General features: G+C 44.4%; 1 protein-coding gene across 2 annotated transcripts in view; it reads left to right on the top strand.

The window, feature by feature from the left end:
- The window catches only part of LOC149335819 (glycine receptor subunit alpha-3-like), an 84,513-nt gene extending 78,976 nt beyond the window's left edge, over nucleotides 1-5,537 (top strand). For both annotated transcript variants that reach the window (XM_089554561.1, XM_089554560.1), the window contains exons 7-9: nucleotides 14-148; nucleotides 801-1,177; nucleotides 2,106-5,537. In XM_089554561.1, the coding sequence (XP_089410687.1) occupies nucleotides 14-148; nucleotides 801-1,177; nucleotides 2,106-2,288 (695 nt within the window). In that variant the 3' untranslated portion in view covers nucleotides 2,289-5,537. The remainder of the gene's footprint in view (nucleotides 1-13; nucleotides 149-800; nucleotides 1,178-2,105) is intronic.
- The last annotated feature ends 20,549 nt before the right edge of the window (nucleotides 5,538-26,086 follow it).

Genomic DNA, 26,086 nt, shown 5'->3' with positions numbered 1-26,086 from the left:
CTTGGCCTTACAGTGTCGTACACGACAGACGACTTGGTGTTCATCTGGGACGACAACGTGCCCTTAGTCGTGGACGAAGCTATCGAGCTGCCACAGCACAACTTGGTTGAGACCGCACTCAGCGACTGCACGACCGTATACTCTACAGGTATAGCGGAAAATATAATGAAAAAATGGCTAAAATATTTTCAAACGGCACCCAGAAATTCTAGAACACGTGAGCTATGTACAAGGCATTTGTGGCACCACAGTCATCGATGTAATGAGTACTTAGAAAAAAATACAAGACCAGGCTGTAGTTGCCTGCAGATTTACTGAGCTACAAGAAAGAAGCAATTTAAGATAACAGACATAGAATCCACTGCATTTCTGTTCGCGTTAGTCTAAGGAATTATGCTCCACCTTTTGTCTTGCACACTGCCTTATCGAAGCCACGCTCTTTCAGGATCATTCAAACAAAATCTTTACTTATCTGAATGTTGTAACACTTTAGCACAGACATGGTAGAAAAAGGGCAGTTGGATGGGTTTCTTAAAAACACAAATTGCACAAGGGCGGGGGTAGCCTCAAAGAGCTGGAAAATAATTCGACAAGAAGATTTGTCTTCGTTGAGTAATCTGAGCATAAAAGGTGCGCAATGCAGAATAAAAAACACTGCGTATCGGCGCCCTAATGCTGAGCATGAACATTTCTATCAAATTTACGAAGCCAAGGTTTTCATTGGCTCCTAATGCTACGCACCAATAATCTAAGCTCACACAGAAATAAACTGTTTCCCACGCCCCCTTTTTTCCGGCCAGGCAACTTCACCTGCATTCAAGTGACCTTCACGCTGAAGCGCCGCCTCGGCTACTACATGTTCCACACGTACATTCCGACCTGCCTGATCGTCATCATGTCCTGGATATCCTTCTGGATCAAGCCCGAGGCTGTGCCGGCCAGGGTGACCCTGTGCGTCACCAGCCTGCTCACCCTGTCCACGCAGCACGCGCAGTCGCAGAAGTCTCTGCCCCCGGTGTCCTACATCAAGGCCATCGACATCTTCATGTCCTCCTGCACCGTGTTTGTTTTTGCCTCGCTCATGGAGTACGCGCTCGTCAACATCCTCATGGGCGAGACGGACGAGAGCCTCGTATACCGCAAGGCCAGGCCCGTCAACCTCGCAGCCAAGGTCACGGTGAGCGACACGCTGCTGCAGCGCTCCCTTTATCCGCCCAATATATACTTCTCATAACATACGCATGGGGGACGCGCGCCCATCTTAAATTGAAGCCGTGTTACCAGCACTTGCGGCGTAATACTTCCTAATTCGAAACATGCAAGTTTGCTTTCTACTCGGAGACAACGTGGTACTTGGGGCCATTCGGAAGGACAGAAACGATAGCTGGTTCTGGAGGGACGTGTTGGGCGAGGCTTAGGCTGCTTTGAATTGTGCCACATTTAAATTTGTAGTCTAGTTGGACTTTTAAGTGGGCCTGTTCTGTGGAAAGAAGAGGATGTGTTTATTTATGTGGGCTTTTAAGCAGTCTCATTCGTGTAAAGAAGGGCGTGTGCTGATTTTATCTCAATTCAGGAGCTGCGGTTAAGTTCCCGTGGACTCCATGGACACAGAGAGGAGGACAATCTGAGCCACTTTTTTTGAAGAAGTCGAAACAGGGAGCGTTTTTCCCTGATCCCAAAAATGGTTCCTACAAGGACAAGCTGCCATGCACAGGGCGCTATGAAAGCGCGAAGAAAAACAGGCTGCAACTGGTGACCACATATTTAATAGCACTCAAAAATAGAAGGGCGCAATGTGTTCTTCACTAATGTCTAATCTGTGGTAAATCGTCTTTATTTTTCGTACTTTTTTTAACTTGTGGAATGTTGTCTGTGTTCGTGTTACGCTCTCAAGTTGTCTGCGCCGTCTGTGTTCATGTTACCCCCTCAAGTTAGAAGACATAGGCGTCAGTGCCAACCATGCAGTTTTTTTTCATCGATTTGTACGGTATCAACAAAAACTCAGCCAAAACTAGCGATTACAATGAGAGCGCTTGTAGCAACTCATGAAAGGTAACTTTCAGTCTAATCATTCTTCTTCTTTTGTCGTCTTTTTCTGATTAAAGGAATCAAGGCGACTCTCCAACGGTGCACCTACGCAAAAGATTGAGACAGCACCCTCAAATACAGGGCTACCGCGTCGCCGTGACCGCGCCTTGCTTGTGGACAAGATCTCCAGGGTAGTCTTCCCGTTGTCTTTCGTCATACTGAACACCGTGTATTGGTCCGTCTACCTCGACTACCCCTGAGGTACTGTCGTCTTGAGGATAAACTGCCTCTCGTACAAGCGCCCTCAGCGAGCACTACTTTTCACGCGACCAACAAGGACATCAAGGACATGGAGGACAATAATTACCATCGGCCGATGGGCAGATCGCCAAGCGGAAGACGCCACCTAACTCATGAAGGGCCGGGTGCAGGACCTATGCGAAGAACAGAATGCAGAGCTGTCAACTAAGATAAATATCCTAAAATGCTACTCGGCTTTTTGTGGTGAAGTTTAATGGTGGCACTTTCGTCATCAACTTACACCAGCTTCTCCATTGTTATTTCGAGCAACTAGGACAGGTCAAGAATTCTTGTCGGCATTTCGGCTGTCTTAGCTCAGACGTCTGGGGTATTTCTCTTGTCCAGTGAAGACGGATTCGAGGAGAGTTATGACAGCTCTAAATGAGGATGCCGTTCGTGAATGGAGTACGACACACGACGCATGACAGAGTCGCATATGTGATCGTGGCGACCGAACATTCTACTTCATTCTTGTACAAGCCCAACAAGTGGAAGTGTGACTTTTGAGTGCGCAAGCGCTAGTGAAATATGACTAGCGGAAACCGTGCGTTACAGAAAGAAAGAAAAACCATCGAGATCCACTTCATACAGATGTTGAGGCGATCAAGAAAATATCTCTCGGCCACAGTTTCAGCGCTTGCATTGCAAACATTGCAAGACACGCAATGCTTCGGAAGACACTGACAAAATTTGGCCGTCGTTGTGCTGTTACCAGAGCTGCACTTTCATCACAAGGCTAAACGAAATGTGTCACGAAACGCTTTCAGGAGCCACAAGTTGACAAAGCATTAGAGTGCAAAGAAATAAACTGTGTTTAGTAACCTTACCGCGGACCAGATGCAGTGGCGAGGGCGTGGACAGAGGGGACCGAAAAGCCTCCGTTGAAGAGGACGATGGCAAATGACTGGGTGCTCCCAATAATTAGCAGCTTGCTTAGGGCCTCCTGGTACTGTAGAGGGACTTGGAGCGTGAAATATGTGTGCAGTGTACATGAATATTGGTTGTGACGTTTACACAGCGATTCTGTGGACAGAGTGCTCACAGCAGTTGCTTCAGCGGAAATCGCCATGACTGTCATACACAAAGGACAGTTCAGTGCTTGAACGAAACCAACGCCTGATCGTTGAGGGGGGAAGATGTGTGCACGTGTGTGTACGTGTGAGTTTCGAATTTAACTTACTGTAGACGTCTTGCTCTTACTCTAGAAATTTAGCTCCCGCTGACATTCTTGGCGGTCACTTAGTCGTCAATCTCTCTAGATCAACCTGAGAAGTGGCGTCAGTGTGCACGCATGTCTTAAGAGCAACAAGTTTTTTTTATTCTAACATAAACAAATTACTCTGTTTAGCTTCATTAGTGCGCTACTCATAGGTACGAACAACAACAGGCGCAAAAACTACTCTTATTGGCAGGGCGTACGCAATAAACTGATTTTATTGCGCGGGAAATTCATTTTATATAAGCGGTTAAAATGAAAAATAAAATGAATGAACATATCAAATATGGTTCCACCAATGCAGTGAGTTAGCTTCATTCTCGTGTGTGGTTGATATACATGAGCGCAAGGTTAGGTTTTTCACTTCTTTAAGAAGTTAATTGAAGTTAAACAAGGAAAACCAACTATGGCTACTAGCAGCTTTGCATTCGTCAAATTACTCAAATTGCAATAACTAGCATCGAAGCGTTGATTTTCTTTTCTTTTACTTGAAAAGTAGCGCGCAGCAAACGCTTTCAGGATATAACACTTCGCTTGCTTGTTAAGATGATAGAAGCAATAAGGACATATTAACATTCGCTGATTGCACGAAGAACTTCTAGCACCACCGATAGACAAAGCTGCTGTATACGTATTCATAAGACTCGCTTTCCGTAAAGATCAGTGTGGCCTCTGTTTCCTGAAGTGTCATTTCTGAATCTCACGCACTATATATTCAAAAAAGTACTTGTCTACTGATGTTTAGAAGGAACAACTTGATTTTTATACGATAACAGCGCAGAGACCTGAGCGGCAAGCAGATCAGACAGATGCTAAAATTGAGTGCGAGATTTAAAATCAAACCAATATTCTTTTAAGAAACATGGCTTCTAGAAACATCTACTACAAATAAAACATCTAGCACTAAATCAGTGCACAGCAGTGCAGTAACTTCACTGTTTTTCTGAGTCCAGAGTTTCATTGAAAATCTCTCATATTCACGATAATCGTAAACTTAACCAAATATTGGAATGTATCTTAGAAGTTGAAAGAGCCTGCAGCTTACACCTACTTTCAAATGCGCTGCAAAGCACGCCTTTTTTTCTTGACATTGTTCTTCACATTTTCTCTGGCAGCCTACCTCAAATATTCCTCCCTGAGGGCCGTCTTCATGTTAACTCAGTGAAAAACACGTTGTTAAACCCGCTCAAAATAGCGTTGGCGCGTCTAAAGATTGATATCCGTTAGAAATTCAGCACATTACCGTGCCCTTCAATTGGGAAACATTCAGGCTGTAGCACCGACTGCACACAGTGCAGCATTGCTGCAACTTCCTCAGTTCTTTCAAGGTAGTTTACAATGATACCTTGTATTTCGCTTGACATTTGGAATGCATACTTCGTAGCTACATGACTGTCGCAACCTTTGGTGTCCTACGGTTTATAATAGGCTCAGGACCACCATGCTCGTATTTAGGTGATCTAAATTCTGTTCGATTTGCATGGGGCAGTTAAATATATTGTAGATATACTGTCAATTGCTTTAAAAGGGGACAGAAGAAATCAATTCTATTTCAAAATAACTTTCGCGTGTAAATGTCACTAATACGAATGAGATTATTTCGAGCGCTGTTAGAACTGGTTACTTGAGAAAAGTGTTCTCTTAGGTGGCTTTTGAGGCCAGCAAAAATATGTGAATCAGTTGTTTAGAACCTCTGTAATGAGTAACTATATTAGTTTTCGGGAATTAAGAAACACACAGAGTTTGCTTTAGTTTGGTATTGCTCCAAAGGATGCACAACTATATCGTCCTCTCGTCCATGCCGCGATCTTGGCTTTTAACTTGAACAATTTTGCAACGTTAGGCGAGTCAGCATGTAGTCGCTAGAATAAACGCACACCGGTACGCGACCGTTTCTCTCGCGTTTCAACGTCATGACTCGGCCAGGATGTGCAAACCTGACCGTCATGAGCACAGGTGCGAACGGAAATCACTTTGAGGCCACTCTGGCCGTAGATGCTCAGTTACTATACGTCGTAAATAAAACTCTCTTTCTTGTTTCCGCTTGTGTCTCACTGGCCGCTTCAAATGGACACCATGAGACTACACGTCACAAGGACTGTGCTAGAGCCCCGCACAGCAAGCGTCCGTGAGTTGCATTTGCGGCTCGGCTACATGCTGCGAAGATTTTAGTGCCTTGAGTCACTGTCTCTGGAAAGGAGACAATCCACAGGAATAACCCTTTCGAGAGAAGAAAATGCGATCTATTTTTCATTCACAGAGTCATAGAATCAGAAGCCGAGTGCTTAAACCAGTGGTGTTGGGAAGGTGTTCTTCCGTTTTTTTTTTTTTTTTTGATGCAGCAAAACAACTGTTTCATGCCTCTTATACTTATTGTCGCCTTTGCAAGAGCGTCACAAAGATCTCTGGACATAAAGATTTGATTGTCCGTTGAAGAGGGGACTTCCAAATTTCTTAAGACTTGCGCGAAAAACTGGTAAGTGTTTTAGAGAACTTATTTATTGTTACCACCTTCAAAGTATATAACAATCCCATAGACCTGTTGTGCAATGAAGTCGTCATTTTTCACTCTGGATTGTATAAACCGCTATAGCAAGACCCTAATTTTATGACATTACTTAGCATAATATGCCTGCTGCTGTACTAAATTTGACAACATTTTTATAAGATCTGTATATGGTGTGCAATGGTATGGAGTTAAGAGAGTTCACACGCCTCGAAGTGGCACTGGAAAGATTATATGTGTTCTGGAAATGTTGGTTTTCACTTGGGGTAGCTGCCTGGGGTAAATTAAAGATGGTGTAGTGGAGAGCTCTGTTTTAGTTTCAATCGCCAGGGGTTTCCTAACATATATTATTATAACGTAACACTTCGGCTATTTTTTGTTGTCGCCTGCATTAACCCGCGGCCGCCGCGGCGCAGATGCTATACCTGGAACTTGGGCTAGTTAAACGAACGCTTTTGGCACTAAACCACCGCGGCGGTTATAAGATGATAAGAAGCGGCGGACTGAATGCGCATTGTTACCTCAATAAGATTAACATAAACGGATTGACATCCAGTAAGGCCACTGCGTTTGCGAAATGCATAGCATTCGTGCTACACTGATTAAAATTGACACCAAATTACCCAGCTGCTCGTAGTAATTACTGTTTACTGAGAAAACACTTTTCCTCGAATGAGATTTTTCACTTGCCGAAACCGGGAAAATAGAGACCGCGATATTAACGCGAAACTGTTAAAGGTCTTGTACCGCGGAAAAGTCGGCAACAGAGGGAGTTTTGGCCTTGTGTCAAGAAAATCCGAGTTGGTTGAAAGTGTCTTGACGTCGCATGGAATTGAAAGTGAATTAAAGAGTAAGTAAATTGTGATTATTAGTCCACTACATGCCTAATAGGTGATTATGATAGGAACGAATATAAAGTTATTGCGTTGAAAAAGAAATTGGCGTAACTACATCGGAATGAAACCAGTCACCCCCAGGCCATGAGTCAGACAAGCTACCCTAGGTCTGGCACGTTCGCTTAACCAGGTTAAAGAGAGGCTCTGTGTGTCGTGGTAAACAACTGTCCGCGTGTACGCAAAGAGGACCTCAGGCCGCTGAAGGACCCGAACACTATTGCGTCATACCCTAAAGAAGTGACCCTGGAATTCAATTAGAGACTATTTCCTAAACTTACAGCAACTTAGTTCCCATTAAGTTTCTTAAATTTCTCTATCTGCATGATTATCTGCAGGTCTCAGCTTGGCTTCGCTTCCCTGGGTAAGAACTGTGTCAGCATGAGCGACCACCAGTTACTATCTGTCCGACGAATAACTACTGTTTATCGTAATCGACGCTGTTATTAACCAGGGCTTGCTACTTTAACTATTCGGCTATCTGTGTTGCCTAAAGCTATTCCTATTATTGTTACTTCTGATTGCTTACAACGCTGATGCGAGCCATATTTATTGATTTTTATCGAGCATTCAAGTAGTTCTGGTCCCATAGGTGATTCCTGGAAAAAAACGTCCATAGAGGCCGTTAACACTGCTTACGTGTCAGAAGGCGTAAGCCTGCCTGCTCACTTTGTCGACGCGCGCTGCGGTGTGGTGTAACCCGATGCCATGCAGTTGGCATTTCTACCTCTGTATTGCTCTACGAAGCCGCCGCCACGACGCCGCCGCACCCCATCTGATCTGCGCGCTAACTCTGTAAAGGCACTCGCCGCCGTATTCTTGCCCGCGCTCCGCCTTAAGCACATGACGCGGTAGCTAATAGAGTAATGGCCATATATGTAGAATTGGTCTCTCTCTACCCAAAATTCAAAGATCCCTGGGAGACCTCGTACCATTCCTGGTGCAGTGGTGCAGTGGTTAAGCGATGCGCCGCTGCCCTCCTATGGCAGGTGCTGCCACCGGTTTGACTTGTGCGACCTGTGTTGTCCCGAGCTACCTCACGCGACCAATGATTAATTTAACCGCCACCTGATTTTTCATGGGCTCCATCGAGTGTTCTGACGCACACAGGCACACACACACAGATCGCCTGGTTTTTGCTCAATGGCTTATGGTTTAGGGAAGGGGCAAGTAAGGCTTGCGCCTTAATAGTCATCATACGTATGCTTTAGTTTTGTTTGTAAACCACGCCGCGCAATAACTTTATGCCTCCTATACGTATTTTGAGTTTGGTTGCCCATGTTGGCAAGGCAGCTCCAGTTCCGTGGTCAACAGGCCAAGCTCACCAAAAACACACCATCATATCATATATCATCACTTCACTTCCCTTAAAGGTGCAGTGAAGAGGAATCTGAACTTGTCTTTCTGCCGCGGGAACTGAATGAACACGTTCCGAGCATTGTTAGAAACTTCGATTTATTGCCCGGTGTGGCCGATTTCTCTAATTAAATTGAATTAACATCCGGCTCTCGCCTTTTTTTTTAATTCTCCCCGTACGGTGGGCGGAGTCTACCAACGCGTGAGTGCCTTTCACCCTGTCTTGTGGCGGCTTGCCGCTCTGCCATCGGCGGAGTAATACGTAGTAATCCGTAGTCGCAAATAGTCCACGCGTATTTTTATTTCTACGGGCTTATTTTGCGGCTATATTACCTGCGAATGAAACTATTTATTCACCGAAACCTAAAAAAACAAAATAAAGCGAAAGCAAAGCCTCCACAAAGCTGGCTGAAAGGCACTCCACGCGTTGGTCGACTCCGCCCACCGTACGGGGAGAATTCAAAAAATAAAGGCGGGAGCCGGACGTTAATTCGATTTAATTAGGAAAATCGGCCACACAGTGCAATAAGTCGAAGTTTCTAAGAATGCTCGGAACGTGTACGTCGTGTTCCAGCGGCAAAAAGACGAGTTGAGATTCCTCTTCAGTGCATCTTTAAGACCCCTTTTGAAGTGTCATATCACGGGTGGGGTTTACTAAATGCAGGCATTTACAGCACTTATAAATATTAACGGGAAGGCTGTGGTGGCGATACGGTGGGACAGGTCGTTCCATTGAAGTGCTGCTTTAAAAGAAGTGAGTTGGTAAAGGTAGGGCTTTGGGCACGCGGAAGAGGATAACCGATACGATCCGATATGCGTTGTGAAACAAGAACTTGTGAAGCAAGGCAGGAGTGGCGATGCTACATTGGAAAAGGTGACAGACCTGAGTGCATTTTTGAAGATGATACGCTAACGTCGTAGGTGCATGAAGAGTGACTGACAGCTGTAGCCCTGCTTTGTACAGCTTCGACGGCGTTTGGAAAATATGCTTGTTGAGGGTTCTAAGTGGCGGATGCGTATTTCATGCTCATAAGCATGCGCATAGAACGCGTCCGCCTAGAAAGAATACGGCGGGATAAGCCAGAATGATAGATCTTGGAAACGGTCACACCGACTGCTCAGGTCTTTCTGTTCCCACTTTTCCTCCTACGCCCTCGTGGATTATTCCTGCTCAATCCGTATGCGCGCGACAGGGAACATATTCGCATTTTTTACCACCGATACCCGGTGCCGCTGAGCTTAAGCAGAGGTACCTTATTTTATTCCTGGAGGGTAACCTAAGACTAATTTTCGGGTTCAATAGCGCATTCCAGCACGGCATCGCTGCATACTCGAAGATTTTTGAAGTTCAAATTCGTGGGGCATGCAGCCTGCGTTCCGCATCCACAATTTTTTTTTTCCTCCTTACTATGCATCTCTAAGCAAGAAACTAACTTTCACCTTTCATTCCTTCGTTCTCCCTTTCCTTTTCGAAGAGCGGTAGGAAAAAGTGATACGCGGCAGACTGCCTTCTAGATTTGCAGGCTCTATTCGCTTGTTTTTATTTGAGCTGACTGAGAGGACATTGTCGCTAAGGCATTTTTTGGTTGCTTTAGACTTGAAAGCGGCACAATCAGGGGACTGGCGTCGAACTGCATCTACGGCCATTTTTTCCACCTGCTTCCTGAAGGAAAGTAAAATTAAATCCAATTCAATTAAGATTTACGCCCAAATAGGTGCTCTAGATTTCGCTATAGCTTTCGTGCAACATGGTACTTCCCTCTTACTAGGCAACATATCTTGCTCATTGTTTCTTAGCTTGACATTCTTACAGAAATGTGTAAAAAGATATAAGCAGACACGAGTAAGTGCGAACCTTAATTAATTTGAACTTTTAGCTCATTCAAAACAGACGCCTTCGGCCGCGAAAGCAGAAGGTGAATTAGGAAGGTGTGCGTGTATTTGCATCTCGCCGTCCGGTGGAAATAATGCAAAATTCTAAAGAAGGCATTGACTTTCACTGGCAATACTTGCGCTCGGGAGAAGCCTAATAGACATGTGCACCGCACAGGTACTATAGTACCTTACCCCCAGCAAAGCAGCTGCGATAAGAATTAACTTCATCTGCTCCCCAGCACACCGCTCGAGCGCTCTAGTGCAAGTGTGATCGACTCTGTAATTTTCACCAAAGTATGTGGCCGCTGCGTGTTGGTGATTGCTACGACCAGGTCTTTTGTAGAACTCCTGGAACATAAGCAAAAATAAAAATAAAATCAAGTAAAAATAACAGAACAAGGTCAGTTACGACGCTTTAGGCAACCGCGACAGTCACTTATTTGCTGACAGAGCATGATGAGCCTGCTTTCGCTTTTCCTATTTCGTTTTCATTCGTCTATCCCGCGCATGCGTTCGGGCTCTCTGCATTACAACTTCTAACTGCGCAGAGCGCAAATTGCTCTCTGAGCGGCGTTTAATCAATCGAGAGTGGCGACTCATGGAATTAATTGAGGCCTGATTGCACGTAAGCTGCGCATACCTTCTAGAGCACGCGAGACACCTCCGGCGGCGGCCAACAGGCGACACGGATGTAATAGGGAACCGGCTGTAATGAACGACGCATTCGAATGCAATGAAAGTCCACTTTGCACAAGTCTTTTCAGGAAATTTCCATGCAGTCGCTCTCGGTATTTGGGAAATGTTGTTTTAGAACTGGATTGTCAGTCCCCCTCCCTCCCTCCCTCCCTCCCTCCCTCCCTCCCTCCCTCCCTCCCTCCCTCCCTCCCTCCCTCCCTCCCTCCCTCCCTCCCTCCCTCCCTCCCTCCCTCCCTCCCTCTCTCTCTCTCTCTCACACACACACACACACATATAGACTCTCTCTCTCTCTGTGTTGTGTTATCTGGATAAAATTGGAGATGAATGGTGAGTTTCGGAGTTGACTTCTGGGGTAATCATAAGATGCCTGAACGGTGACTGAATGTTTCAGCTTAACATATGGTCAGACCTAATAGCAGACTTACTAAAGAAAAGACTGAGCAGTGAGATGGCTGAGCAACAAAGGAATATGTAACTGTGCCTGCCTAACAAAAAAAGAACTCTTAAAATACGATCATGTTACGCTAGGCCTGCATTGTTAATGGCTGGTACATGACCACATTCTTTAAGCTTGGAGAATCCATTTCATCCTCTCTTCTCATTAATAAGTTTTAAAAGAACGAAATGTTTCTTCGAGGTCAAAAAGTAGAGAAACCGAAACATACACGTAATGTTTTCAAGTTCACGCACTTCCAGTATATTAACCATTTCAGGCGATATTTCTTGTTTAGATTGAAAACAATAATGTTTTCTCACTTAAAAAGCATATTCAGGCCTCAAGAAAGGCAGTTTATTAGTTTTTTAGCCCGAAAACCGAGCGGCTAAGTTTTCACAAGGATATACAAAATTATGCACCAGGGCCAGATAGTAAAATAGATATGTCCGTATTTATCAAGTAAGCGCCCGAGGGATCGTGTAATCGGGGCTTTTAAGGTGTCTTTACGCTTGTGATTTAACAAAAAAAAATCCTTACTGCTGACGGCAAAATTTGTAGCATAAAAATGGCGAACGACGAGCTACCCAACTCACTCACTGTTTAATGCAATATTATTTGTGTGTTCGCTTCATGTCCCAAAAACCAACTTAATTTTTACAAGAAGGAGGCCAAATTCGACTGAAACAATGAATTCACTCCTAGGTGGACTACACTCTCTGAAAAAGTTGTGAATTCGATGTCAACTGCGTTAGTCAAGCCTGCGAATTATTTTCATGTTGTAAGTCGCCGCATATAATCAGCTCAGAGAGCAAATGTTGATAGTAGATGACTTGCGTTGGACATATTGCCAAAAAAAAAATGCAGTAAATTCATGAAAACAATAAGTGCAGTACGAACAGGCAGTCAGTTTCCTGCGCACTGTGTCGACTTGCTGAAACACGCACGTGTCGGTTTGCTTAAAGACTCAGTGCAAACACCTTGGTTCTCTTCCAAACCTTCAGAAGTTAAGAAAACACATCGGCAGAATTTAAACAACGATATATCTTACCGCTTGTCATGATTAGGCGGGAATTGCCTTCTCTTGCTTGAATACTGATGTAAATATGGACATGTTGGCGGCACTTGACCCCGCGCGATTACCGCACTAGAATGGCAACGGAGAACAACATAACATGATATACAAAGTAGATCACCTCAGTTTTCATGTAGATTTTTTTCATGCAGCCCAATTGATCCTAAAAATTAAAAAAAAAATCATGTTTTCCTTCTCGGACGTCAGGAAGTCCTACTAGTTGAAGTGATCATATGAATTAGGACACTAAAACTCCTGTTCAATTTTCTGCGTGCGACTGGCAAAATTTTGGCTGCTGGTAGTTTATAACGCTTCCCTTCCGTTTTTCAGCTTCTTCATTTTCATTTCAATTCCTTTGTCATGTTCTTTTTCTTCGAGCCTTGCGCATAATACGATATGAATAAAGTATTCTGATCAAAATAAATACTTTGATTCAGGTCTACGCTGCCATGTACAGCTAGCGGTGATTGCTGACGCTTTCAAAACAGCGGTGCCCCTTCAGTGTGCGCGTACCGAACCTATCTTCCCTTTGCTGCAGTCACAGTTCTTCAGTGACAGCTGCAACCGACATCTGAAGTAAGTATTTTCTTCAAGTTTGCTGACTCACTTGGGACTTTTGGTCGCAATAAAGCATTAAAATACATCAAAATAATTGGCTTTCAGGCACCCTTCTTTGCATTTTGACTTGGAGAGGTTTTCTAAAAGTTCTGTATTTTGCAGCCAAACCGGAGCCAAACCGGAAGGCCTGAGTACAAGAAAATTCGTATGTTGACTGTAAAAGAGTTATTGGAGAAAGAGGCAAGGAGTTCCGAGAAGGCGGTTCAAACTTTAGAAAATTGACTTGCGCATAAGGCGACATTTTGCTCCTAAAGCGAGTAACCTAAGCTTACTTCTTTCACAGAAATCTAGCAAATAAACAAGAAATGAAACAAAGGCCGAAGCACTCAGTGAGGCCGGCAAACAGGGCGTCGTCCCACTAATGCTGCCGCACAGTAACCGATTGCGTTGCTGTTGCTCGTTTCCGCATTCATTTTCTGTGCGTCGGTGCCTGCACGACAATGTTGTGCTGCGCGCTCCCACTCGACAGGACTCCGAAGCGCTCCCTAAGGACGGATTCTTCTCCCTATTCTTTGGGGACGTTCACTCGCGTTGTCCTCGCGACCTCTCCGTCCGTGCCATATTTGTTTTTGCCCTTGCTACTTCCTCGCTGTTCTGCATAACTCAGCTGGAACTGGCAAAGCGAGCAATTACCCTTAATTCTTTCGTTCGTCATTTGCTTCTTTATTTCTTTCGTCTCTATTCCTTCCTTCCTTCCTTCCTTCCTTCCTTCCTTCCTTCCTTCCTTCCTTCCTTCCTTCCTTCCTTCCTTCCTTCCTTCCTTCCTTCCTTCCTTCCTTCCTTCCTTCCTTCCTTCCTTCTGTTGCTGTGTTCTACTTTCCTTCTTTCTTTTTCTTTCTCTATTTCTTTCTTTTCCGTCAGTCGTCCTTTTTGATCCAATGAGTCATGTGAGCTGAAGCACGCATAGATCTATTTCCTTGCAGGAAGTGCCAGAGTTCTTCGGCTGTGTAAAAATAGCCTGTTTGAGCAAAGGTTTCTACGACGTAGAATGCTCATCAGCTTTTAGCAGTTACGCACCTTCCGGGTATTGGTTACAGGAAGCCAACGTACGGGTTTGGGTGCACCGGTATTAAAAAAAAATCTAAAAAATTGAACTGATTATGCAGGATTCGTGGGGAAAAAAATAGGGCCGTGTACATCAAGGTGATGAACTCCGCTCAGCGCTTCCTGCTTTTGTGATGGTGACTACTTTAAACCCGCTAATGATACATTAGTACCTTTCCCCTGATGCACTCATTCTACTCTAAAGTAAGTTAAATTTGGAACAGACTATTTTGTAACTTTAGTGTTATTTTCCTCCTTTTATATGGGGCATCATTTTTGGTTCTATCCTGTATGATTGGTCTCTCAAGCTTTCTTTTTACCTTTTCTTGCTTTCAAGTGGGTAGTACGCAGTTAAATAGGTCTTTTATCAACTCAACTATTCAATTATTCCTCCACTACGGCGTCTCTCATAGCCTTAGTCGCTTTGGGACGTTAAACCCCATAAACCAAACCTATTCAATTATTGTTTCCTCAGAATTTTTATCTCTGCTATTTCTCTTTTGACTGCTCTTTTTAATCACGCAGGTAGAGTGTTCATTAAGATGGCAGCATTCAACGCGTTTTCGTTCTTTTTCTTCGGAAAATTTTTCCTCTGCTGGTAACCACAGCAGCGACTATTAGAACTCTACTGATTATCATAGAAACACAGCACAGCTACAAGCGTTTCAATATGAATGGTGCACCGTCAGCAAAAAGAACATCGAAAGGTGCTTATCAGGAAACACCAATAAGAGTGTGGCCTGCTAGGTCAGAACCATAGCAGGGAGATCGTTCTTGGGCCAAAACCGACCGCTTTCCGACCAGCTCTAGCCGTACGGAGTGCTCTGAAACTGTTTGGTGAATGCCTTGTCCGCAGCCTCTGTCTTCACTGCTGCCTTCGCTTGCCGGTTCTGTCTCTCGTTAATGCCTCGGGAGATCGAACTGCGTGGTCCTGGCGTTTAAGCCTACTAGCCTTAAGCGCCACCGCTTTCGGATGTGTCTTTGCGCTTAAGTTCTTTCCTTCGAATTTCCCCGCCCGAAAGTTGCTCTTTGCTGCTGCTTCTGGGGCATATAGGGCAGCATTCATCAGGCTGGCTTGGCGTTTACGCTAGGAAACCGGAAGAGTTCTTCGTTTTCCACATGCATCAATAGGCCTGTTTAGAGAAAATTTTACGCGAAAGCTTGCTGCCCGTATCGCGTTACCGAGCGAGAGAAATTCGAAGCGCATCTGCTGTTATGATGTCGGAATTTCTCTGCCCTAACTTCCGACTCCGAAGGCCGAGTCATTTTACAAGCTTTTTGAGACACAGAATACTTTTTTAATCACGCAGTCATGATTTTCTCCGAACCTCCGTAGAAATTCCAGTGAGTGCTGGGGATGTTAACAGCGCCCGTTTCGTTTTTCGCACCAAAAATATAATTAGCGGGAAAAACTGCACGATATAGTTGCGGCTAAAAGAATGTAATTTATCTTCACTTCTGTAGAGCCGATTTTACTAACCATACATTTTTTTAAAGTCAGAACAGGCGTTCCTCACAGCTTATTATTTTCTTTGCATCGCATGTAACTGGTTTGTTCTTGCCTGTGATTGCAGACAGCGTGCTAATGTGGGCCCCGGGTAATGAGACGACGCCTTGCGAGCAAAATCATTGTAATCACAACTGCGTTTGAATCAATGAAGCAACGTAAGAGCTAAACTCTGTTCAAGTATACCGTCTCACCCTAATAAATGACTCTTTTCAGCTGAGGTGAACTCTGTATGTTTGAAGGCCCTTACTAATATTTTAACATTGTTTCATAATTCTGAACTGTCAAAATAGTGAAAATAGGAAAATTATGGCTTACAAGTGGTTCACGGCAAACCTTTGAATATAAGACTGAGAATTGACCTGGAGACTTCAGCCGTATTTTTCTACACCTGGGCCGTTCAGCAGGCGTGCTACCCAACCTTGACTTTTCATTTTACAGCTTAGGAGGTCAGTGGTTACCGAATGCTAGAGCGATTCCCGCACAATACACTAGCGCATCCTCATTTGCCTGCTTTGTATTTCTGCACTCGTAGTTGACAGATTTCACGGACTACACTCTCAACGATCGAGACTAGTGACCGAGTTTATTGCGAAGTGTCACTTGCGAAAAGAGCCGTAATTCAAATTGCAGTGCACATTTAGTCAATCCTTGAGTCCAAACATGGCAGGTCGCGTAGTAGGTGATGTAATAAGAGAAAACTTTGATTCAAGAATGGTTCCAGAAGAGGTATTCCTGAATACCGGCTTTCAAATGTCCGAAAAATTAGGAATAAAGAAAACGAGGTACGCAATATAAGACAGGAATTTTTTTCTCTACATGTACAAAGTTACCATCGTGTCCATTAACACCAAAAGGCCTGCGACGGTCGCACCAAAATAGTAGCGTTTGGCTCCTAAGCAGATGTTGGGAAGTTCTGCACTAGAAACGCGAGTTTGCATTTAAAACTGCGTGTCTGGTTTGTTCCCACTAAAATTACGCTATATATATATATATAAGAAGGGGGTGAAGATCGGATGGATCCGGTAGAACATAAACGTAATTCGGTTGACGCACGGTAGAAAAACAACTTTATTCTAACGTTTCGACCAGGGTCTGGCCTTCGTCATCACTCTGACGAAGGCCAGACCCTGGTCGAAACGTTAGAATAAAGTTGTTGTTTTTCTACCGTGTGTCAACCGAATTACGTTTATATATATATATATATATATATCTGTGTGTTGTTACGTGGCGGCCAGCCGAAGAATGAGGCGCGATGCACCATGAACAAGAGATATTTTAATGGCCGCTGGCCATTAAATATATATATATATATATATATATATATATATATATATATATATATATATATATATATATATATATATATATATATATATATACATATAAATGGCGAATTGAGGGAGCGTAATTATTTTCCTTGCCAGCTTTACATATTTACTACACATGCTTTTGTGGCCGTGCATTCCTAATATCCTTTCTTTTATTATGCAGGCATATTAAATGAAGATTATTGTACTTTTCCACTCTTTCTATGATATATTTGTTTGAATAATAAATTTTCGGTTTTATTCTCATAAAATATTCTCAAAATCAAGAAGTGAGCCAGAACATTTTAGCCCCACATTTTTTCTTTAAGGTTTATTTAGCTCTTTGAACTGACTGCGCCTTAATATAGCTTATTGTCTGCAGCTCCCATTCCCTCGTGTATGCCTGAGCTCAATATTTCCATGTTCACGATGGCGACGCTAATAAATCGCAATCAAGCAGAGTGTACGATAGCTAGGAAGTTTACCAACTTTATCATACATTAGGTCAAAGTAAATTTCTCGTTATAAACTGCAGTTGGACATCTCTAATTAAAAATTTGCATATGGCGCAAGCGAATAAATGGGGCAGCGAAAGCGCCTCACACTCAAGCATTCTTCGTGTCAAAAAAACACCGGGAATTCCGAGAGACCCACGAGCACAAAAATTAGACACTTTAAAGAGTACGAGGGGGTACCCAAAAGAAACCGGACTAATTTTTTGAATCGGCACAGCTTCTGTGGTACCGCGTTTTGCCGCTAGGAGCGCATAGAACGAACATTTCAGAGTCAGTAAGCCGAGTGCCGTCGCTGAAGGAGCTCAGACTAGTTTAGGCAGAGTTTTAGAGTGACGAGTCTTTTGTGTGAGTGTCGTTTTTGCAATGGCTGATGTTCGTGAACAGCATGCGCCGGTGAAATTCTGATTTTTTCTCGGAAACAGTGGAACGGAAACTCTTGAAATATTCAGAAAGACGTTCAAGGACGATGCTATGGGGACAACTCAAGTGTTCCTGAATTAAATCCTGAACAAAGCAACAGTCATGCCAATGGAAAACTTCAAATTAATCTCGCCTCAAGAAAGCTCGTCAGGTGAAACCAAACCTCGAAACAATGCTGATTTGTTTTTTCGAAGTGAGAGGAGTCGTCCATTCAGAATTTGTTCCGCAGGGTCTGACAGTTAACCAGGCTTTCTGCTTGGATGTTTTGAAAAGATTGGGCAACAGTGTTCGGTGGAAGTGGCCTGATTTGTGGCAGACGGGTGACTGGTTTTTCCACCATGGCAATGCCCCTGCTCACACAGCCCTGTCTCTACGACAAATTCGGACCAAAAATGGCGTGACCTGTGTTCCTCAACCCTCATACTCACCCGACCTTGCCACGTGCTACTTTCTTTGTTTCGTAAAATGAAAAGACAGGTGAATGAAAAGCGTTTCGCTGATGTTGCTGAGGTGAAGAAAAAAACGACGAAGGGACGGTCAAGCATCACAAAAGATGAATTTAAAAAATGTTTTGAAAAATGGAATGAAAGATTCGACAAACGTATTATTGTAAGTGGAGAGTACTTTGAAGGATATTAAAGGTCTGTGCTGAAAATGTGAACAAATAAGTTCAAACAAAAATAAGTCCGGTTTCTTTTGGGTACCCCCTCGTATGTTTATTTATATATCCGCGTAATTTATTGCAATCTCAAAATCACGGAGCATTATTGATTTAACACGTGCGCGCAAAGATGTTATTGTTCGACTGTCGAGCAATTAACAGAAATACATTCAAACCGCATTGAATTCTTTTAGTACCATTAGTTTTACACCGCTATAAGGCAGCATCCATGGCTGCGAAGCAAATTTTGAGTAGACTTATTACATAGAACACGTATAAATCTAAAGAGAAAGCATTGCTGGCACATCTTCGTTCAAGAATAGAGGTGGCCACACAGCTAGCAACACCAATGAAAGCGTTCTGGAGGGCATGTGCACATTTTCGCCCTCTTGACTCGCACCATCCAGAAAAGTTGAGAAGCGAAATAAAAGCAACACAGTGACTTAAAGATTGAAAAACACACAATTTCTTTGTTGCTGTTACTTTCCCTGCATCGTACTGGAATCAAGTAATTTATTCATGAAGGTGTTAGTCGATATAATGCCTTAGTTCATATTTCGATAATCAAATTATTGCAATATTGCAAATCGTTTTAAAAGAGCAAGAGAACAACGGTGATTATGTAGAAAGAATGCGTATCAAGGGTAAAGCGATTTCAAGAATGATCAAGCGCAGCTACACCATGGTGATTTTTGCGGCAATTAGGGAAAACTTTGTCATGTTTATGTATATTGAACCCGTTATTTATGTGAGCACAGCGGCGTAACTCTTAATATGTAGCCCCGTTGCCGGAATATTCTCGAACAGCCACTCTGGTGATTTATTACCAAGGAGCCCTTGAACTAAATATGGTAGGGGCAGTGTTGCGAAACAATTAAAATGAACGATTGCAACACTTAGTTAAATCAGAACTAATGGCGATAAAAGTAATTGCCTCACAATGGCGAATGAGCCGTAAGCACAGGGTTTGTACTAAAACGAGCACCTTCTCGTCCACGCACCTCTAAGCTCGCTTTGAATGCTCGTTATTTTTCAATATCTTTAAGAGGAATATTTATAGCAAAGTAATATCTGATACAAGTAAAAAAAAACGTTCTTTTACCTGCATACATGTTTTTGTGTTGCGCAGAAACTATCGAAAAAAGTTTATTGTCTGGAGTCCTCTTCCTGTTTCCTTAAGCGCTAATAATTATCCCAGCTTAACAAAGATAACTCTATATAAGAAGATATTTGTAATGTTCGTCTTTATATTTCTCTTATTATCTTAGTGTCTTCTCCTTTGGTAATGCTGCCTAGTGGAAAGGAGCTTAGCTAATCTAATCTGAGGCAAAGGACTATGAATATAAATTTCCCTTTACAGATTGCTTAAAATATAAGCTAAATCCCAAATTCTGCAAAATAGATTTTGTGCTAGGCTATCAGCAGAGAAAAACGTTAACCTTATGTCTACCGCCAATTTTTTTTTATTCATTATGCTCACGGAATCTCTCCGAATGGCATCAGCAATACCTACGTACTAGCTCGGAAAAATACTACGGCAAGGAAGCTGTACAGAAACCCACGAAGTACCAGAGAACGCCGCGGCAATTCGTAGAACATCGAAGTGGGTGCACCGGCCGTCTCTGAGAATGGCTGCCTTCATTCCCGGCAGCTGACTTTGATGAAGATAAATGTGGCAAGGACGTAATTAAAACGGACACATTTGCTCTTTGCCGAACACAGGACAACAAATCTTTTCTCTTTCAGTTTGTAACTACAGCGCTTTATGGAGACAACAGATTATTTCCCAGCGGCAAAATGCTCGACTCACATTTGTCTCGGGAGTTGAGAGCGAGGAACATTCCATATCGCAATATTCTTTTATATAACTGAGTTGAAAACGTAGAGTAAGACTGGCAGCCAACAGTATATATCTGGTGAGTGATTAAAACTGTAATAAATTCCTTTAAAAATGGTCGGTAGACAGTCTAAAAACTTTATAGACTCTTCCGCCTTCCTATCAACATTTATTTTTGTCTATTCATAGTCTATAGACTGTCTATAGACAAAAGTCTACTAAAACTGTATGGTCATAAATCTATAGATTCCCTATAGAATTTCGACAAAAGCATTTGTTGGGCGAGTTGGTGTTTTCGATGATCCATAACTACAGCGCAAACGACAGGACAGAGATGAAGAAGGGACACCACGCAGCGCTGTGTGGTGTCCCTTCTTCATCTCTGTCCTGTCGTTTGCGCTGTTGTTATGGATCCCTATAGAATGTCAAAAGCATTTGTATTGCCTATAGACTGTTCTCTAGGATTTGTCTACAGAGAGTCTATAGACTTTATAGACAGAAGTCTGTAGACACTCTGCACAATTTTCATAAGGGTTGGCGCCGTTGCAAGTAAAAAAAAAGATGCCGGTAAAACCTGCATGCTACAAAAGATTGAGAAATCACGAAAAAAGATGTGTAGGTATCTGCTTCCATTTTATTTCGTAATTTACTTTCGTTAAACGGGAGGGAGCAATGCCGCGCATTGTGCGGTAGGTAAGCTGGGCTGCACCTCGACGCGTCTGGCGGAAAGCAGGTAAGCGGCTTTGCGTGAGCCGTTTAAGCACTTGAAGGTAAATTTCACTGAGTGGCTGATCCTTCTGGTCCTCTATTTTAGTTCCTGTTTGGCCTCACTTCAAAACAGTTCATTTCTAAGCTAAGGAGCATGTTTTTGGCAAAAGAGCGAGAATCGAGAAAGTAGAGGTCTTGCTAGCCGGTAAATAGAAGTCAACTGAAAATGGTAGTTCTTAACGAGTAAAGAATGCAATCGATAAAGAGAGTGAAAACCTGACAAGGGTGAAGTTAACAGAAATCTAGGTAAGTTGGTTTTTTGAGTGAAAGGAAATGACGCAGTATCTGTCCCGCATATCTTGTTGGACACCTGAACCGGCTTTGGAAGCATTCCACATAAAGGAAAACGCTGTAGACTGTATCAGTGACACGTCCGTGGCTCTGTACGTAGCCGAAATCAATTTTTTGCGCTCGCGTCTGCGTTAACAGCCCTTGGCATGACTATTGTGGTTAAAGATTGCATTTCAGCATGCGTGGCCAGGTGTATAAGTAAGCGTTCCAAGGAAGAAATAAACAGTTGTTAGTGCGCTTGTGTGTGTATCTGTGTCTTTCTTCGTGGTTCGTCCCTTGGTTGCGCAACCTACACCTTCACAGCATCATGTACCAACTAGGCCCAACCCAAGTTTTATTGAAGGGAAGAAGGTGGGAGTGAAAGAAGAATTAGCCTATAAGGCGCAATGCTGACATGCCTTACTTTCAAAGAGAACGTGGCGACACACTAGTTCCTGAAGTGAAACAGTTTTGTAGGAGAAATTCACTCCTGGATGTTAGTTCAACGTTCATCGCCTCTATCGCAAGGCACCGTACATGAGTGTTTTGCTTTCGCCTCTAACAAAATGTGGCTCCGGTAGCCCGGATTGGATACAGCTGCGGTGAATTCAGCAGTCTGAAACCTTAACCCTTGAGCCACTATGGCGGTTCTGAGAGCAGCTTTTTTTCCCCAGTCAGCTAACTACCTGGCCGTTGCACTCTTGGGATTGTCCTAATCTCCGACTACGGGTAAACATCTGGAGCGTGCTCTTATTGCATGCACAAAAGAGGTGTTCTGGGCAGTATTCCATTAGTTTTGTAGGTAGTCAATATTGCCCTCTGTGAAGTTGCGCATAGAATATTTTCTATGTAACGGATGTTCAAATCTGTTTGTGAGGACTATATTGAAAGCCTACGCTACTAAGAAATGTGAAATATAATGTATTCACGCAGATGCAACTCCTTTTATTTCTACCAGCCAATAAAACTAATGCTCCCTAGGAGGCAAACGTTGCTGAGCATATTTTGCATTTTTCTGCACGCCGGATTTCATCGCACCTCCCGGATGCAGCAGGCCTTGCTAGAATCTATCGGAATTCGAATTCCTCGTTTTATTGCTGCGCAAGTTAAGCGCTTCCTATAACAAACTGTTCTCGTGAGCACAAGTTGCCATGAGCCCAAAAAAAAAAATGACCGCGTTCCATGCAACAAAGCCCCTCTCAATGTTCATTCTCTCCTCTTTTTCGCTCGCTACATCTCTCTCCCAACCAGTGGGGTCTCGAAGCGTGCCGCCTTTCTTTTCTTTTTCCCCCACGCTTAATTGTTTCCTGCGCCTGTTACACGCACAGCTTATGTTAAGGAGAAAGCATTTTTCGTCTAATGAGTGGCGTTTCATTCCATTCCATTCCGCGTATCACATGCTCATGACAAACGCAAGTCATGAGCATCACCTGAGTAAACTGACGTACGTGTAAGTTGACAATAGGATTGTGCAATTATTTTCTGAATGCTTAAGCAACGTGAATACTAAATCTAAAATTTAGCGAGTGCACATTGTGAGCAATGCACCTGTGCTGTCATGAACAATTTGATCAATGGAGAGCACGCGGCTAGTGTCATTCCTGGCAAATGGTCGCCAGCGCTTAAGTAATATTCATTCAATCCCTCCTCGATTTCTCCTCATTTTCAACGTACATTTCATCCCAGTACTCATGACAAAGTTGAGAACGAGACAAATAAGTTTTTGATTAGATGAACTGGCACGATTTCTCTGCGACTATATGGTGAAATAAACGGCATTGAAACAATCCTTCATAAAGTATTATCCTCATGTAGCTTACTGGCTGGGGTGACATCGCACTTTCATTTTTTTGGAAGTTTCCATCCTTCGAAGCCTTTTTAGCTATTTAAACTTCACGCGATCTCTTCCAGTCATCTTGCTGCGCGCGCAGGCAACGCAACTGCGCATGACCCATCGGTTTCTCGCCAGATGCGGGGATCGCCGCGGTGAAGGCTTGATAAGGGCAGCGAAGCGGCGCGTGGGCAGATTCCTGCGGGAGCGTTGCTAGAGCGTGGTCGCGGATTCCGTGTTCAGCACGAGCCAGCCAGATGGACCCGGATGGTGCGGCGGCGGCGTATCGGGGTGAAGAGCGGAGATGTAAGTGGCGGAGCGATATTTTTTTTTTTGCCGGGGGGGGGGGGGGGGGGGGGGATGGGGGGAGGCACTTGGGTATCTGTTACAGGCGTCACCATCTCTTTGGTGGACGCGGTTGTTGCGACTCTCTTCTGTTCTTTCATTCTTTCATCTCGCATCTTTCAACCCTCCTCTGTCTGCACGTGGCAGCGATTGTGGCGCAGCTCGGGCCAGGGGGCAAGCCCGTGCACTTTCATTTTCATCCTTTCTTCAGACGCAACCACAGCAACATGCAAGTGGCATCTGCAAGGATGGAATAGCTGTTTGGCGTGGGTGGCTTCTGCGTAAGCAGCCAGGTTTTATGTAGCCTTTCATGCCCTCATCGCGGCCGTTTTGTCTCATCCGCGTCTCACTGTAATTTGTCGAGTCCTTTTAAAGCGAAAGCTATACTACGCCATGTTGCGCTGATTTCGCCGGCTCGGTCGTTTTGACCTTAAGCGACTTTCAGCGGCTGCGGAGCTGCACTGGCTCGACCACGTGACTAGCTTCGTTACTTGCCGCGGTGGTGTGCGGGCTGTCTCCACCCCGGCAGCTGTAGATACCGCGCATGCGCTCTCCCGCTGTCAGCCCGCGTGACTCGTCGCGCTTGGCTGCGCTTTCAAGAGGAGCGCGCCACTCGCCTAGGCCTTCGCCATGGATCCGAGCGAAGCTGGGCCATCACGGAACGTTACGCAAAAGACCTTGCAACACCGTCAGCAAGCGACATGTGACCACCCCACGGATATCACCAGCTTTCGCTTTGTATAACTGGTTTTAGAAGAGTTAAACCTTCATCAATTTTTTAACTGCCTTTCGACTCTTTATTTGTGTTCTGCCGCACTCATGTGTAGCGACTGTTTTCTTGCAGCCTTAGTTCAAGTTTTATTACACAGAAAAAATATGCAAAGTTCACGGTGAATGAGGCGTCTGGATCCTTAGCCAGTGGCTAGTTTCGGATTCATTACAAACATGTTATAAATTTAGGCAGTTGAACATGGCTGAACATACAAAACATAATTAATATAATGCAATAAAAATAATCAATTCAACAGTAAGGGGAAGTGTATTGTTCTGATAGCATGTACTTTTTTAGAGCGGGTGCAATGTTCAAGATGGACTTAATGCTGAATGGGATGATATTCCAAACTTTAGCGCTGACAAATGCTATGCTTCTACGTCCGTATACATTGTGTGTTGTAGATAAATTGAGGTTATTGTTGTCAGCGTGTCTAGCGTGACTTGGAGGAAGCTTTAGAATGGAAGAATTATAGAAGAATTGTAGCCTTGTGCAGTCCCGAGAGGATGCGCATCCTTGGCCCCGTCGTTCTATGAGGTGCCCCTTTTGAAGCGTTGTCTTGGTGTGGGATAAACTGGTCTTTTTGTACAGACTGTGGGTGTGTCACTCGTCGGGAGAGTCTACGGCTCGCGGACCCCGTTCCCTAGAAGGGGAGGCCTTCTACCCTAAGAGTTTTGCTGTCAAGTGCCACCTGTCGTTTTCATGTAGGGGGCGAGGACCAGTCAAGCAGCGGTTGCAGCTTTCAGCCCCGTCTCCCCCTTCTTTTTGATGATGATGATAATGATGATGTTCTCAGGCTTAATGGCACATACCCACGGCGGGGGATTGGCCACGGTGCATAGCGGATAATGGAAAATAAAGTATCTTCTTCTTCTTCTAATGTCAGCCGTATGAAGAAAGACGTACAGGCGATTGTACTGTCTTGGACATGTCTGCGTTTGTCATATTAGTTGTATTGCCTTGCGCGTTAACCTGTATCGCCTTCTTAGCGGGTTTTACAATTGGATTTCACTGTCACTTTTATGGATGTGGAGGCTTCTGAACGCTGGAAATAGGCGGGTGCCGAGGAGCACCCACTGGAGGCTCCTGCCGGCTGCATACTTCGCTTACACATATACACACGCGTACAGGTGCTACCAGAACAATACGGAGCACGCGAAAGGCGGCCAAGCTAGCAGAAACTGCATCTAAGCGCCACCTATCAGCACAACAAAGACACGCCTGGCTATCCGCGCGCAGCGAGAGCGCTTGCCGCCGAGCCCCCCTCTTTGATGCAACCCTGCCGTTATCACTGTTCGAAAGATGCTGAGCTGGTTCGGGCAACACCGCCAGGTGCTGCCTTCATCCAGGCGTGGCGTGCTCACTTCAGCCTCGGTGTCGACTAAACTGCAAAGCGGTGGCCGCGCGGACTGAAGGGCCGAGATAACACGTAATGCCAAAATGGCCGTCTTGCGCCCGTTTACTGCGCGCGCCGCTCCTCGATGCGAGAAACGGGGCAACGAAGAGCATGGCGCTCATAGAGCAAGGGATTGCATGCTATATGCTGTGATGTTGATGGGCCTGCGGAATAAGTGGGTCCGTGCTACCGGCGCCGTCTCGCCGCGCCCAAATTAAGATAGTTCCTGTCGCCACTGCTAGGCAGCGCGCATAAGCACGTTTCCGCTGGTCCGCGACCCTTCCTGTGCTCCGTATTATTCGGGCCGCACCTGAACATACGCACGCGTGCGCGCTGACACAAAGGAAGACTATCCTGCTAACGCAAGAATAACGAAAGCTGCCGAGAAAGCTGGGGAGCGACCGGTTGCACATA

Source organism: Amblyomma mixtum, chromosome 7 (assembly GCF_055824585.1).
Source record: "Amblyomma mixtum isolate Tamu chromosome 7, ASM5582458v1, whole genome shotgun sequence".
NCBI classification, from domain to species: domain Eukaryota; kingdom Metazoa; phylum Arthropoda; class Arachnida; order Ixodida; family Ixodidae; genus Amblyomma; species Amblyomma mixtum.
The sequence above is the reverse complement of the archived record's forward strand: the minus strand, read 5'-3'. Positions and strand labels throughout refer to the sequence as shown.